This window comes from Scardinius erythrophthalmus (assembly GCF_964197995.2).
Source record: "Scardinius erythrophthalmus genome assembly, chromosome: 19".
NCBI lineage: Eukaryota > Metazoa > Chordata > Actinopteri > Cypriniformes > Leuciscidae > Scardinius > Scardinius erythrophthalmus.
In genome coordinates, this window is record NC_138239.1 from 13,688,503 (window position 1) to 13,704,567 (window position 16,065).

General features: G+C 36.4%; 1 protein-coding gene across 1 annotated transcript; it reads right to left on the minus strand.

Annotated features, from left to right (window-relative positions):
- Positions 1 to 185: 185 nt before the first annotated feature.
- On the minus strand, positions 186 to 15,580 carry ptpreb (protein tyrosine phosphatase receptor type Eb). The gene is made up of 21 exons (XM_081393739.1): positions 15,354 to 15,580; positions 10,721 to 10,922; positions 9,828 to 9,899; positions 9,447 to 9,543; positions 7,708 to 7,781; positions 7,416 to 7,549; positions 7,214 to 7,304; positions 6,978 to 7,054; positions 6,753 to 6,789; positions 6,546 to 6,643; positions 5,559 to 5,678; positions 5,178 to 5,341; positions 3,647 to 3,782; positions 3,409 to 3,558; positions 3,197 to 3,290; positions 3,018 to 3,094; positions 2,589 to 2,723; positions 2,334 to 2,459; positions 2,058 to 2,209; positions 1,436 to 1,571; positions 186 to 1,218 (listed from the first exon to the last, which is right to left on the minus strand). The coding sequence occupies exons 3-21, from the start codon at positions 9,895 to 9,897 to the stop codon at positions 1,144 to 1,146; spliced, it is 2,043 nt and encodes a 680-aa protein (XP_081249865.1). The 5' UTR covers positions 9,898 to 9,899; positions 10,721 to 10,922; positions 15,354 to 15,580; the 3' UTR covers positions 186 to 1,143.
- Positions 15,581 to 16,065: the final 485 nt, after the last annotated feature.

The following is a 16,065-nucleotide window of genomic DNA, read 5'->3' on the forward strand; positions in this document are numbered from 1 at the left end:
TGAAGTATGCCACATAGTGTGCACTACAAACTTATGCATTAAAATATCGAATGCTTTTAAGTGTGTATTACAAAGCTTGAATGCACTACAGAATAGTGTGCAAAACTAGAATGCAACTATTAAAAGCTACTTATATTGCATTTTTATAGTAAAATTAATACAGAAAATTTGCGAACACACTGTCACAAGTATTGACTGAAATATTTTATTGCAGAAAATGGTGTTATTCAGGATTAAGGCAAACATTTTTCCTAATTTTCTTCAGAATTTATCACCCTGTTTCAAGAACACTGCATTGACAGTACAGAAGAGCTTTTCTACTCGACCTTGTTCAAAAAATCAGGAAGCAAGGAAACCATTCCTTTGTTGTTTCACTAAACCCTTATGACATGTATTAATTTCACAACCAAATATCATTATGGATTTATTATTTCCTTTGAGTGCTTTATGCTTTAATCCACATCTGTATCTGTCACAGCTTTAGCTTCTTTATTATTTGATTGGCTTGAAAAGTCCTAGTAATAAACAGCATTGTCATCACAGAAACTTTAAAGCCTGCTAAAGTTTCATCAAGTCGCTGGACATCTCAGGTTATGAAGGTGACGTGAAAGGTGAAGAGCATGTATATGGAACAAGTGACTTATCAGGGCTTATGCAAATCAGAGCCTGGCCAAGAATTGCCATAAAATTCAAATTTGGAAGTATCCTAATTACTTTTAGTACACTAGTACACACAAATAACCATGCAGATTTTTTTTTCTGGGAAGCAAGCTGGGGGATAAATAGAAGGAAGGAACAAATACTGAGAATGGAATGCTTTACATTTCAGTTGTGAACAGTTTTCTTTTTAAATAAAAATAATTTTGTAGTAAACAAAAAAAGATGTTCATGTACAAATATTATGGTCATATTAAAAGAAAAAAAGCTTTCTTCATACAGAATACTACACAAACATAACAAAAACATGGTTAAGCCACTGGAGTATGTGGATATATATCCAAAATATTACCTTAACTGCATATAAATAGCAAGAATAGGAAATGTCAAGTGCATGGAGTGTCACTAATCCACAGTAATAATAATGTTTTTCTTCAGTTTTTTTTTCTTTCTTCAGTAATATAAATGTGTGTTGATAAGCTGCACTCATTTGAAATTAGCATAGTCAGAGTAGATGTCAACAAAATCTTGCACAACTCTGTAGCAGTAGTCATATTGTTCCTGAGAAGACAAATGAAAATACATTATATCATAAATCACACAATGATCTGACAATCAAAAGTCAAAACCTACTCATTCTGTATTATTTTATTATAATACTACTTTCCATATTGTAATACAATAGCGAAAGCCATCAGATCTAAAAATTTCCATACTGTAATATATTAGTGAAGCCATGAGATCTATATGAATTATGTATAGTGTTTAACATTCTTACCACAGTTTGGACCATATGTGGTCTCTGAGTGCGTAAACTCTTCACGGTCTGAAATACATCCAGTAACCCTTCGGCTTTGACCCGCTCTAAGATGTTACTGAGGGCAATGAAGGTTCCGGTCCGACCAGCGCCAGCACTTATGTCATAATGAAAAAATACATACTTTTATGATAGGTTTTACAGACTTGTATAACAATTTATACAAACAAATTTGCTTTTGAACATTATGTGTGTGAACAGACTCTGTGTGTGTGTGTGTGGTCCTGGTAAACCCTATGGGGACCAAATCCTCCCCTCAAAGCCCCCTCAAGGATAGTAATACCAAAAATCTTTGACCATGTGCAGACATTTTTTGTCTCAACGAGTTAAATAGCTTATAAATCATACTCAATTATGTTGTTTTGAAAATGTAAAAATGCAGTTTTCTGAGAGGGTTGTGTGTAGAGGTAGGGTTAAGGGATAGAATGTACAGTTTATACAATATAAAAATAATTATGTCTATGGAAAGTCCCTCATAAAACATGGAAACCCAACGTGTGTGTGTGTGTGTGTGTGTGTGTGTGTGTGTGTGTGTGTGTGTGTGTGTGTGTTTAAGTGAGGGAGAGATAAAGAGTGTGTGTACCTGCAATGCACCACTATCGGGTTGTTTCCAGATTGCTGTTGTTGTTTTTGCACTGCAGCAATTATGTCAATCATTCCCTTTCCGTCTGATGGGATTCCAATCTCTGGCCATCCATGGAAGTGGAACTGTCTGACTAGACGTTTCTGCTTCTCCTGCAAACAGCCCAATTCAGCCTCAGCATGGTCAACAAATTTAGCACAAAAAAGGAAGCTCCTAATGTAAGTGAAGCGTATGATGGACCATAAAATGGTCAAATTCACTGCACGTTTAACTCACTGATGCATATGACAGCAGCATGTCTCGAATGCTGAAAGTCTCACAAAGTGTGTCTCTCTTCAGCTCCAGTACATACTCTCCAAATGAAACGCTGCCCTCTGCTGGCCAGTAATGTACACACTTCTCCTGGAGTTGTGTTGTTGGAAAGGAAGTGAATGCATGAATGCTTTAGACATGGAAGAGTAACTGCACCATTTCTTTATGTCCATTAACCTATGAATATAAAAAAGTCAAATATAAACCATTAAACTGTACCTGTTCTCTCTCTTTCAGCTCAGTCAGCATGACAAGAGAGTGGCACTTCCTTTCCCATACCATGCGCCAGAAGTCCTGCACAGTGTGAGCCAAAGGTGCCTGAGTTGCTATAAAGTAATCCTTTTGCCTATAACCCTGCAATGGTAAAGCATAGTGTTATGAGTACATTTGCCAATGTTTTTAATGATCTTAAATATATTTATTAAAATGCATATGCAAATCAAGAACTGAACAAATAGCCTGTATATGTGCAAAATGACTATTATTTTAATATTAAAAAGTCAATCTACATAGCTTTTAATAGATGCACACTAGTTTTGCAGTGCATGCCAGTTTGTAGTACACACTAGTCTGCATTTGAGATTGGCAATGCATAATATATTTCTAGTGCACATCAAGTAATATTATATTATAATAATATATACTTACATCTATGAAAGATGCATTAATGTAGTCTGTGAATTCTTGCCCTCTTTTCATTGATAATATTACCCTGTTGAAGTCATCTGGTAAAAAAAAAAAAAAAAACAGATAATGATTACAAGAAAATAAATGAAGACAAAGAAAGAAAGAAAGCTAAAATGATAAATCTTTATATATTTCCTCACATGGGATGATCTGCAGTACTCTGTTCTTTCTCATGTTAGCAGGCAGATTTCCGGTTCTCATGTTCTCCTTCATTATGCGGACATTAGTCAGTTTCTGAGGAGATTCCAAATAAAAAGACATGTTAGAAAGAACACACTGTTCTTGCAAAGCTATTCACTTTTGTCTTTCTGTACTTTTGCTTAGCAAACCCTTAAACTGACGTGCTTCTTACTCTGAATTCTTCCTCCAGACCCACTCGGTCCATGTGTGTGTGTGTGTTGTGGAGTTTGTGGAGATGGCCCTCCAATGAAGCGATGTCTAGCTCAGTGTCACCAAACAGGTAATGCTCCAAAAGTGCCTGGTAAATGAACGAATACTGCATCTGTGGGCGAGAGAAAGGAATATCAGGGGCCATTCACTGCTGAAATGATGAGTCAAACACAGCAGAGAGACTGCGGAAAGTCCTTTACATCTGTTTGAATGAGCTGACAGCGCTGCTTTCTTATTCTGGACACAAAGCCGAACACGTCCAACCTCCCTTCAGCGTGCATCATATCCATCATCGCGTCAATCACAGTGAACGTCCCAGTCCTGCCAACCCCAGCACTACACAGAGACAAAATGAGTCGTGAGATGTAAAGTAGGGCATTAAATGAGGGATAATGAGATAATGTAGTCAAAATTGAATGGTCTTTCCATTTGTATTAATATCTTGGGATAGATAATTATCTCAGTTCAATTAAATGTGGGATCAATTGCGTGAATATTGCAGATTTTTGCTGTATAGTGTATTAGACCTGAAAAAGTTACGGTTTGTTGTTTCACTGCAAAAAGGGCCTTTTCACACTTGAGAAAGTCTGTTCTGGCTGAGGTGTTAACAACCCCCCCGCACGAACAGCTGAGCCTCAAGACATCTGCGTTGCTGGTTGTTTCTACATACTTTGCATTTCAGACTGTTTGTTATAGTTGAAATGTTCAGGGTTTTAAATGTGTTTTGCCCATTAAATAGTACTGAAATCACTAGCATACTGAAATACACCCCAATAGAGTGCAACAGTCGGGGTCCTGAAGTAAAAATTCCATTCATTTTCTCCATATTTAATTTAATTTTTTTAATTATTGGATGTAAACCTTTAAAGGCAGACCTACAGTGTTCTCTGAGGTTGTTAATTGATGGTACATGCTTTTGTTAAAGCTATCAGTTTACATTATTTTAAAAAACGAATTGTTTAACAGCAGAATTTCTGGATTATGATTCTGAAATAAAAATATTTGTATCTATTTATATTAGTATATTATATATATATTATAATAATTTAATATTTTTAATTCAATTATAGGTATCTTTGACTTGAAGGGGCACTACGCAGGCCGATCAATGTCACATCAAAGTACCGCGATAGCGATTAGAGAGCAGACGGCTCCGTTTGTAGTTTGTAACACATTTCTATTATCAGGGTTCCCACACCTTGGTTAATTTCAAGGGACTTTCCAGGTCCAATACCCTCAAATTCAAGGACTTAATGTGGGGACACATTTCAAGTGAGAGCAAGGTTACATCGTTTCAGCCTATTTTTGCAGTTTCACGGTGTGTCTGTGAAACGTTGAGGTACCATCATAGTAGTTTTGTGCGCGCGTGAACGCCATGGCAACGTACAACACAAAGTACCTCACGGGAAACACTTAAAGTAATGCGCAAATGCGTGTAACTAACGTAAATCAAGCAAGCAAGTGTGCATAGGCCACGAAGTGTTGGCGAAATTACACATTAGCGGACACGAAGGGAAAAATATGGATTTTTTTCCTTGCACAAAATAAATTCAAGCACTTTCAAGGACCTGTATCTATGAATGTTTATTTTTAAAAACTTTCAAGGGTCTTGAATTTTTTTTTTTCAGATTCACAAACTTTCAAGGATTTCAAGGACCCGTGGGAACCCTGTATTATATACATTCCTTTGTCTGTATGCGCACATATTTTAAGAATAGCCCAAAGTCTTACCTACAGTGCACTATGATTGGTCCAGCATGGGAAGGGTTGACACTCTTGACTTTCTTGAGGAACTTTAGCATGCCAATAGGGGAGAGGGGTACACCAAAATCAGGCCAGCTGGTGAAGTGCAGCTGAGTGACCAACCTTGGAGGTCTGCAACCGTCAGCAGCATGCTGCAAAATCACACCAGCTTGCATTCAAATAACTTACAAATAGCACAAAGTCAAATAGCAAATAGTCAGTTGTGGCCTTACTGATTCCACATGAGTGTAAAATATTCCGGGCTACTAAATGGCATGTCAAAAGAATTTGTGTACTAGTGTATGAGCATAGTATACAGAGCATCTGCATAATTATGCTGTAGTGTCTCTGAGGGAAATGGCCACTCACGTGCTGCACACAGAACTTTCTGATTGTGTAGTCCACCAACACTGTGACATCTTCCATTGCCACCCTCACACAGCCGTAGATCCAGCAGCCCTGCTCAGGCCAGTACTGATAGCATTTTTCCTGCATTTCACATATACAAACCACAGATTTTTGCAAAATATTGGGCAACAATGGGCATGTTTTGAATTTTCTTTTTGAAATTTTTTGAGTTTTTGAATAAGGCCAAGATCTTCTGTGCTACTGTTTACTTGTTAAAGGGATAGTTCACTTTGAAATTAAATTTTGGTATGTTTTAGCTTACCTCAAGGGCATCCAAGATGTAGGTGTCTTTTTTTCCGCAGTAGTTTCAATTTTGATATTTTTAGGAACAGTATTTATATCGTTTTTTACCTCTTATACACAGCCGCGTCCAAGTGATCTGAGGGCGCTTGCGCATCCTGGTGTGTGACGTGTACGCAGACTGGTGCATAGATATATACACTAGATGTCGCCTTAAAGACATTCATTCCAATGAACTACCGTAGACAAGGCGACATCTAGTGTATATATCTATGCACCAGTCTGCGTACACGTCACACACCAGGATGCGCGCGCCCTCAGATCACTTGGACGTGGCTGTGTATAAGAGGTAAAAACAATATAAATACTGTTCGTTTTCTCACACAAACCGCTCGTTTCGTGTCTTAGGCCATCAATGTGTACTTACGATGGGGAATTGTTTAATTTGAACGATGGGGAATTGTTTTAATTTGGACTCTGTGCATGCTCTTTGAGACAGTGACCATAGACCTGCATTATACGACTGACAGACAAGAACGGTTTGACCTAAAAATATCAAAATTGAAACTACTGCGGAAAAAAAAGACACCTACATCTTGGATGCCCTTGAGGTAAGCTAAAGCATACCAAAATTTAATTTCAAAGTGAACTATCCCTTTAAACTCTCATAAAGTCTGTCTGGTGTGAGTTTGTGATATCTTCTCTTACCTCTTTTCTCTCTCTTGTGTTGGTCAACATGACTATAGTGGCAGATTTCTGCTCCCAAACCATTCTCCAGAAATCTCCCACTGTCTCTGGTTTTGGGCCTAAACATAAGATAATGAAATTCAAAAGGGAGACGAAGCAAAGGTCAATAAAGGGGAGAGAGATTACATTAAATCGATTAAATTACCTGGTAATTGAAAAATTGCATACCTTGAGCTGCAATAAATTTGTTTTTTTCTCTGTAACCCTATGGGAAAGATAAATTAATTAAACATGAGACTCAAAACCCCAAAAATATTTTAATATACAATAGGTCAAGATATAAGGTAATATATGCATAATATCAATATTTTATATACTAAAATTAGATTACAGGTTCCAGTCATTGAATTAGGACCTACAATATTATTTCAAAAACACTGAGAAAGTACTCACATCTATATAAGAGGCATTTATGTAATCTGAGCCCATATATCCATCTATATGTGAAAGTAGCACTCTTGAGTGGTCATCTGTGAAGGAAATATACAGATGTGTTTATTAAACCCTAGGACCAACTTTCTCCCTCCAAATCCTAACAGTATTGTGTTACTTGACACAAAAAAAACAAGCTCTTCCACAGGGTTTGGAAAATTTGCATGTGTGTCTATGAAAGAGTGAGGGACACTTACAGGGAAGAATATTGGGATATCTGTTCTTTTCTCTGTTCTCCTCTCTGCTTGCCTCTTCAAAGGTACCACAGCCAAAACCGCAAGGCAAAGACTGTAAAAGAGAAGCAGCGGAAGAAAGAAACAATACTCAAGTATAAGGAAACAATATCGAGTGGGCGTGCATGTGGAGAATGATAAAGTCTGTGTTTGTCTAAGATCTTACATTAAATTCCTCTCTGAACAGTTTGCCATCATCTGCCATGCGTAGGCGAAACTCTTCCTCCAGGGAGTCCAGTGGGATGGGAAAATAACGCTTTGATGGAAAGGGTGATCTTGGAAGGAGCACCACCGTTTGTTCTGACAGAGAGAGGAGAAGGAAAATATACAGGGTGGAAGAGAGACATTTTCTTACTGTCACTGTTACTGTTTATATCTCTCAAAACAGGCACCAAGTTCTAAAAATGGTAATACACAGACAAATTGGCAACAAAAAAATCAGACAGATCAAAACTTACCTTGATCTTCCAAAAAGCCATTTGGCATCTTCTTGTCAACCGAAGCGACAAGATCCTTCCTTTGCTCTCTAAACCTGAGACATTTTGAAGTAAGACATTTACAGACAGATAAAACAGAAATGTAAAAATGGCTGAAAGTTCACAATACACACCAAAATCTAAAGTTCTTTCTCATGGGAGATTGTTTGGTTCTCTGATTCCTCAGAGCAGCTGAGAGAGAATGACTTGCTGACACACCATCACAACTGCTTTCACATTTCACTACACATGCAGCTGCTGCTGGAGCAACTCGGCAGGGTCATAAACACACACGCACACTTAAAAGTGAAATGGTTTTTTTTCTTCTTTTCTCCCGCGACTGAAAAGATAGCGACGAGTCAACTATAATAAAGCCATTTGCAGGCTGATTGCCTTAAAAAGTTTAAACACTTAAACACTGTATGGTTCTGTCTTTCCAAACATTTCTCTGTTTGTTTGATCTCAATCAATGATGTGAGTTTGGGGCGGGGCTATCTGTTGGACCAACCAATGGCAGACGGGGAAATCTGTGAAAAATGGTCATTATTTTTGCAAATATACAGAAATATACAATTTACCTTTAACAAATAGTGTGAGTAATATAAAATAATATATAACATATTTTAATGTTACATTTACTTCTTTATTCATAATATATGTAACAAAATATTTAAGATTGAGGGTATTAAAGTATTTGCACTATATTTGCAAATATGTTTGCAATGTTGGATACAAATCATGTTAATATACAATAGTCAACATTTGAAGTGGATCAAAACCTTTCATCAAAGTTATACATGAATTCTGAACAATACCCGTTTTCTTGTCTTAGGACAACTTTGATGAACTTTTCTGATCCAATTCAAATGTTGACTACTGTATTATACTGTATAATATACTACCATTCAAAAGTGTGGGGCAGGTAAAACAAATTTTTATGTTCTTATGCTCACCTTGGCTGCATTTATTTGATAAAAAATATAGTAAAAACTTTAATTTTGTGAAATATTTCAATTTAAAAGAACTGGTTTCGATTTTCATGTATTTTAAAATGTAATTTATTGCTGTGATGGCAAAGCTGAATTTCTTCAGTCACATGATCCTTCAGAAATCATTCTAATATGCTGATTTGCTGTTTAAGAAACATTTCTTAATATTATCAATGTTGAAAACAGTTGTGCTGGCGAATATTTTGCGCACTTTTTCAGAATTCTTTAATGATTAGAAAGTTCAAAGGAATATCATATTTGAAATATAATTTTTTTGTAACATTATAAATGTATTTTACTGTAACTTTTAAATGGAATTTAATGCGTCCTTAAAAGTATTCATTTCCTACAAAAAATAATCTTACTGACCCCAAACTTTTGAACAGTAGTGCATACTATAGGATAGGCTTGAAAGTATGCAGTGTAGAGAAGACCTAGAGGAAATGAATCTTCCTAGCTTGGACAAATAAGCACTTTTCATGTAAAGAGAACAGGTGTGCCTACAAACAAGTATTTGTTCTAGCTGATGTGAGAAGTTTAATGAAAGACTGGACGTATAGTAGCAGGAAGTTATGCTATTGGCTACACTGAAGACAAGACTAGAGCTGGGTACAGTAGGGGTCAAGTAAAGAGCTGTTCACTCATATACATTTCATTGTATCTCTGCATATACTGTATAATGTGTTTTTTTGTTTCAAAAAGAATGTTTTCAGGGGATATGTATTTTCTTACCTCAAAATGTAGGCGATGAGGAGAAGAAAGATGACGAGAAGGAAAGAGGTGACAAGGCCCGAGGCTAAGACATGTGGGCCCTGAGGCGCTGGAGACTCTGAACAGAGAAAAAGAAAGACAACTGAGTGAGGTGAGATTTGTCATAGGCTTTTTAGGCAAAATCTGCAGACTTGTTTTAAGAAGGAAAGGGATTTAAACTGGATTCAATTTGTCAAAAATTTACTCTAAATGGCAGCTGAAATAATCTTCATATTTTAAAATGTGAAGCTTTCCAATTCCAAGCATTCCAATTCTGTGTACACAGATGTGGGGCTGTGGGCTTGTTTATAAATCATTTTGAGTAAAAAATAAAAATAAAAAAAACATCTGGAGATGATATACCTGTTGTCAGGTTTCCACGAGAGGAACTGTTTGAAATGAGAGCTGCTGAAACTAGAAACAGGACCATCATGGCTACACATAAAGAGAAAAAACAACAAACAATCAAAAATATTTGTGAGTGTCCGATAATAAATTAAAAAACTGACAATTGACTTCAGTTGAAAAGGCATATTTTCACTAAGATTACAAAATGTCATTTGAAAATGTACATTTCAGCGCAATTCTGCAGACCTGACATAATCTCAAACCGCAAAAGCTTCACAAGAGATTCAATTAACCTATATTAAACCCATCAATCTTCTTCTCATGCATTCAGTGAGAATCTTCCCTCTACATGAGCAAATCTAAAATTAATTTCAATTAATGGTCCAGAGAGTAACGGCCTCTAGGGATACGGCACCATCTACCGCATACATCCAGCAGCAACTGAAACTCTGAAAGTAGGACAAGTCTTTTTACCCCAGATATTATCTTTTATTTCAAAAAAGGTGTTGTGTAGAAATGCATCTCACAAATGTGCATTTCTATAATGTGATGTGTATATATAGTGGGGTTCAAAAGACAACATTAAAAATATGATTTGTAAAAATGTAAATCATAATATGCATGCAGATATATAAGTTGTTTTTTCTTTCATTTTTAAGAGGGCGGGAATAAGAGAACTCTGCATTTATAGACGTCCAACCTGTGAGAAATCACCCCGGACAGCAAATCTGTCACATAACCTGTATGCCTGATCCCCTGTGACATTTTCAGAGAGATTTCAGATATTAATCCTTTCAAAAGCTTTACACTAGAAAATCTACCTGCCTCCAAACGTCTATGAACTCAGTCTAGAGATTAGAAAAGACAAGATGAAGGATTAATGCAGCCTTACACAAAAGTGTACTCACAAATGTGAAATATGTCTCACACCAAGAAGGCAACGTCTCAGTCCATAGCTTTCAAGAGAGAAGACATTAATTATTATGATACTTTTCCAGAAGGTCTCCAGGAGTCATGATATCTGTGAAGGCACTCCTGTCCTTCAATAATGTAGGAGTGCAGGTTTTTTCATTGTGCTCTCTGGATGGACTATCCTTAGATAGCCACTGCCTGCAAAGAACAAGGGATAAGGATACATTAGGAATTGTCTTTGTTTTTTAAACCTCATAAAATGTGTAGGACATGCAGAGGCAGAGGGAGTTGTGGATGGAGGGAGAGAGAATCTGTCCTCTAGCATTGTGCCAGTTGATTTGTCAGCCTGAAACCCTTTTGAGAAGATCCGCCTCTACTAAAAAGCATTATTTTGTAAAATAATGCTTATCCATTTACTTTATAGATTACTATTCGTCTACTGCTTTCAACCAGTGATGCTGTAATGCAGCATTTATCTTCAGTCTCTGCAGCAGCTGTAAATAACCATTTCATACATATTCATAACACAGTAACCTCAAGGATGAGAATGGGCCCACCCATAAGAATTTTAGCAACTACACTGGTCATAATATACTGTGTAAGACTGGGTCAGTCACTGTTGGTCATCTCAGCACCCTGACCGGATCACATGAAAGCAAATCAAATCAGGAACATTGTCAATCAAAACCAAGTGACGGTTACTAAGGCTGTAACTGCACAAAGAGACCTTATTGTGATCGTTTATTACATGCGTATGTTAAATTAAGGGTAATTTAGTATATATCTGGTTACAGTCATTACTTTATCTTATCCATTCAATACACTTTCACTCATTTATGGATGGCCATACATTTTAATTTCACAAAAGCATATGTAAAGTCACATGGTAAATTTGATGAGAAGGTGAATAAATTGTACTAAATACAATATAAGCATACCATCAAACTTTCATTCAAGACATGTAACCATTTTTTTCCTCAAAGAGCTGATTGTGGATTACAGAGGCTTCCACACAACTGAGGTATAGTCTGGAAGCTGTTGTTAATGTATGAGTCAATGACAAATTCTCATGAAAAAATCATGCTAACAGAGTCAAATGAGTCACCAGAAAGGCAAAACAACCTACTGACACACTACAAGGAACAAGCAGCAACTCAAGCAGTAAAACCTGATCTGACTGTCAATACAAGCTGTGACCTTGAGAAGTGCATGTTGCTGCACTATGCAGATCTTTCATATGGAAATTGAATGCATATTGTTGGTGCTATTGTTTTAATAAAGATAAATATGAGAGAACACCACTGACGAATAAAGTAGTAACATTAAAACTATTAGCCTCTGTGATTTGTTTTAAATAGTTTTATTTCAGAGTCAGACACACATTTCCCCAGTAATTTACAGAGGTAAACAGAACACACTTTTCTTTCTCTAAGAGATGCAATAAGCTCCTCCTCATCCTCTAAACACAGAACCTTTGAATACAAAACAGGAAGAGATTTTAGCTTTCAAATCCAATAGGCTTCCTGTGTTAATGGGGGTCTTAGATCTACAGCCATGATGTTGCCTCCCTTTAACTAATTGTTGTTCAAAGTCCATTAAGACTTTCTGCTTTTCAAGACATTCCGAAATAACATCATACTAAATACTAATAGCGTCATATTCGAATAGTGTTTACGATTTTTTCCCCACTGTCAATTCCAGGATTGTAAGCAACCAGAATATTATAAAGGCTAATGTTTTGCGTATTTTAGGTACAGAGAAGTGTGTCTTAGTCTAGCATTTGTCACTGAGTCATAGCCAATACTGTCTTAAGTAGCCTGTGTTTGGCACTTCAGATTTAATAACATGAGATTTTGGCTAAATGACAGAAAAAACTGAGTGCCCACATAGCCACAGTAAACTTTATAACCTTTAAGTTGATGAAAACAAACAAAAAAAACCCTCATAACTCCATTTGAGCTTGACTTATTTTCATTTCCTGAAAGATACCAGGTTTCCGCCCGACAGCGACGATAGGTGAAGTGTTTCATTTTGCCACTAGTGCATGCTATGTACCCTAAAAATCAATGAGTTAATTTTTATTTATGACATTAATTGATCAATTCTCTAGCAGAAACTATATAGATTTTCTGTGGAATGAGATAAGTGTAGGTCCAAATAACCATACTCGGGAAGCAGATGGACGGAGGTGGTAGCGTAGCAGCGTATAGAGAGATGCTGACCAGCACACAGAAGGCTGACTCCGCACTATGACTGACCTCTATGGCAGAATGTGACTGACAGTTTATTTTCAATTTTGAGAGAGATGCAGAACAAATGCAAATGCTCATGCATAGTAAAAAGCCTCTTTCACAAGCAATGAGAGCTTCTACTTATATTAATTTATGTGCATTGCATTACCAGTTTATGACTTAAATTATAGTCTATAAATGATCTATCTAAAATTCACTTAACCTTCACAGATGTGGTTCACCCCATCAGTAACTGACAACTCCTAAACCGACATGGACCAAAAATCCATAAACTTGGCTGAATCTCTAGAAGCAAAATGATTTGTAACAATATTGCTCCCATCCCGATTCCATGCAATCGAATGTCCTTTAATTAGATTAAATCGATGAGAGACCTGAAACATAATAACTTCAGTGGAAAAGGTCAAAGGCATACCTGAGTTTACATTATGGAACCATAACAGACAATAATCAGACTCCAGTAAGTCTTTTAAATCTGCCATTTCATATATTATGACCTCTTGGCCTTTGGCAACTGCGAGGGTGTTAAACTCAAAGTGTTTACCAACATCTTAAGCTTTCAGATTGGAGTGCTGTGCATAAGTAATTATGAAATTAATCTTCATTTAAGCGCATGTTGGATTAATCCTGCCGGCTGTGCTCTCCCTTTATTAGAAACAAGGTCACATCATAACGATTGTTATACATATTACTTAACTTTCAAGAAAACGCATCTGTAAATAAATATGCTAATTTTATTACATTTTTTCATTTTTATTTCTAGACATTTATTTATAGTGATAAAATGATTCAATACACAGTATGATTTCTATAGAATGATTTTGAGTCTATAACAGCTTTGGTGATAGGAAAAAGTGGGGTAAAAGCTTGAAAATATGAGATGGAAGAGAAATACAGAACGTTTTGTGACAAAAGATGTTTGTAAAAATTGTTATCAATAAATAATTCTATAAAAAAAATCCCAAAAATAGTTTCCAGGTTTGTTTTGATGGGTAAAAAAAAGAAAAGTGAGGAGAAAAGCTTGCTATATCGTTTGTTGTTGATATCAAAGGCTGTTAAAACTACTGGAATTGAAGAGATATTTGTATGCATGCCTATTCACTCTATGTCATGTTAATAATATTGCATGGTTGGCTATTTGCTATTTTTATTTGACCTTAGCCTTAATAATTACTTCTGATAGTGTTTCCTAATGGATTCTGGTTGCTTGAGTCATATATTTGTGACTTGAATAAAACATGTTTCCACATCTAAACATCTTTTACAATGGTTCTAGCATCTGGATCAAGAATGAAGATGAGTATGCCAATACCAATAGCATCACTTGTCAGCATCACTCTCTCCCTCAGCCTCAGGGCAAAATCTATCGGCCTCTTTTTCCAAACATCACATCCACAGGCTCATGACAATTGCCTTACGCAACTTTTTATGTTCCGTAATATATGCATAAAGGAATAACCCAAATAGAAGTGACGAAAAGGTCAGTCAACTGTTTTCATCCATATGATATTAGTGTAAACACAGGATGCTGATCCAATAATGCAATAACACTAGACAGAGCGCTGATGTTCTCCCTCCCTGTTTAACCCTTAAAGGGGCAGGAACATAAAATTAATTGAATTGAAAATTAAACATAGAATTAGTTTACAGATATACTAACTGCAATGTTTTGTTTCTTCAAAATATTTTTTTTCATTTCATTTTATTTTATTTTAACTTTTCTTTTAATTTTATGAAAATAACATTTAGTAAATCAACATTCTGCCATGTTACTTTTTATATCAAGATGTTTTTCCTGGCATATTTTAGTCTCCTGGTCCAAGAATTTGTAGGGACCCCCTTTTCAACACTGTATCCTTACAAAAAAAAAAAAAAAAAAAAAAAACATTTAAGGGTAAATCTCTGTCTGTGTACGAGCTGCCTACAACATTTTGAGCATATCATAGGCGTGTGCAACATTTTTGGGCAGGTTGCGGTACAGGACAGCTGAAAAAAATCTTGCTGCATGCAAAATGCTGTCTAGACCGGCAGCTTTACTAGGTTTGAGACGCAACCCACTGACCCCTGTTCCTTATGAACAAATCTGAAATGACGAAATCTGCGGAAGCCTAATTGCCTGCAGAGTAAACACGCAAAACGTGTTTATAAAACCTCGTGTTTACACGTTATGCGAGTAAACGACAAAATGGGCGATGCTGAGAGAGTTAATTATTATGAACTCATCAGCATCACGGACGTGATCGAGGCCGTTTTAAAACGTTACATTTCACCGGAGATACTAATTCATGCTTTACCGTCGAGCGAAGTAGCCTACAGCTATACAAACGATTAATGGCTTGACACCATCTATTTTGCAAAGTAATAACTGCAATATTACCAGTGTGATGTCCAGCTCCATTTAAAGTCTCGGTAAAATCCAGTGCTCAGTGTTGATGGTTATTAGGATGCTGAGCAGAATGTCTGTCTGTGGTCCCTCCTCTACGAGCGCCGGTGCCGTGTGATGATGATGATGATGATGATGCGCCGCCGCCGGTGCGTCACTCTCATTTATGGTGAAAAAAAATAAAAATCCAGTCACCTACAGTAGGCTACATCATGTAGACTAAAATTGCAAATAATTTTGATGTGCGTCAGACAGCTAAATATTTGGTTTAAAAAGGGCTAATAATAAAATAAATGTATGTCAGATTTGTAAAAATGTTGTTTCTAAGAACTAAAATGTATAAATTAGGACAAAATCTGGTAGGCCTACTATACGGTTATCCGGACCACACGTGACCACACGTAAATGTAGTACTATACGGTTAACCTAACCCTAACCCTAACCCTACCCAAATAGGTGTGGTCCAGATAACCGTATAGTTCCCAAAATCTCTTTGAGCAGAAACAACTGAAAATATTAATTTTACAAAACATTAATTTTTTATCATCACTAGATTTTGCATGAAGACAAATGTATAACTGAGGGAGAGAGGAGTAGATGGGGTGATGGATGGCTGTAAAAGTGAGTGCATGGCATTAATGTGTTTGGCATTTTATTTTGGTAAATGTCCATGAATTTTTATTAAGAGGGGGATAAAGAGACCATA

Bases quoted from the DNA above. Each gene is read 5' to 3' on its own strand.
- ptpreb (XM_081393739.1), bottom strand. From the start codon at position 9,897: ATGATGGTCCTGTTTCTAGTTTCAGCAGCTCTCATTTCAAACAGTTCC. The intron at 5,679-6,545 runs GTAAGAGAAGAT...TGTGAAATGCAG, and splicing joins ACACAAGAGAGAGAAAAGAG to GAAAAATGCTATCAGTACTG. The intron at 1,572-2,057 runs GTACACACACTC...TTATGACATAAG, and splicing joins CCGATAGTGGTGCATTGCAG to TGCTGGCGCTGGTCGGACCG.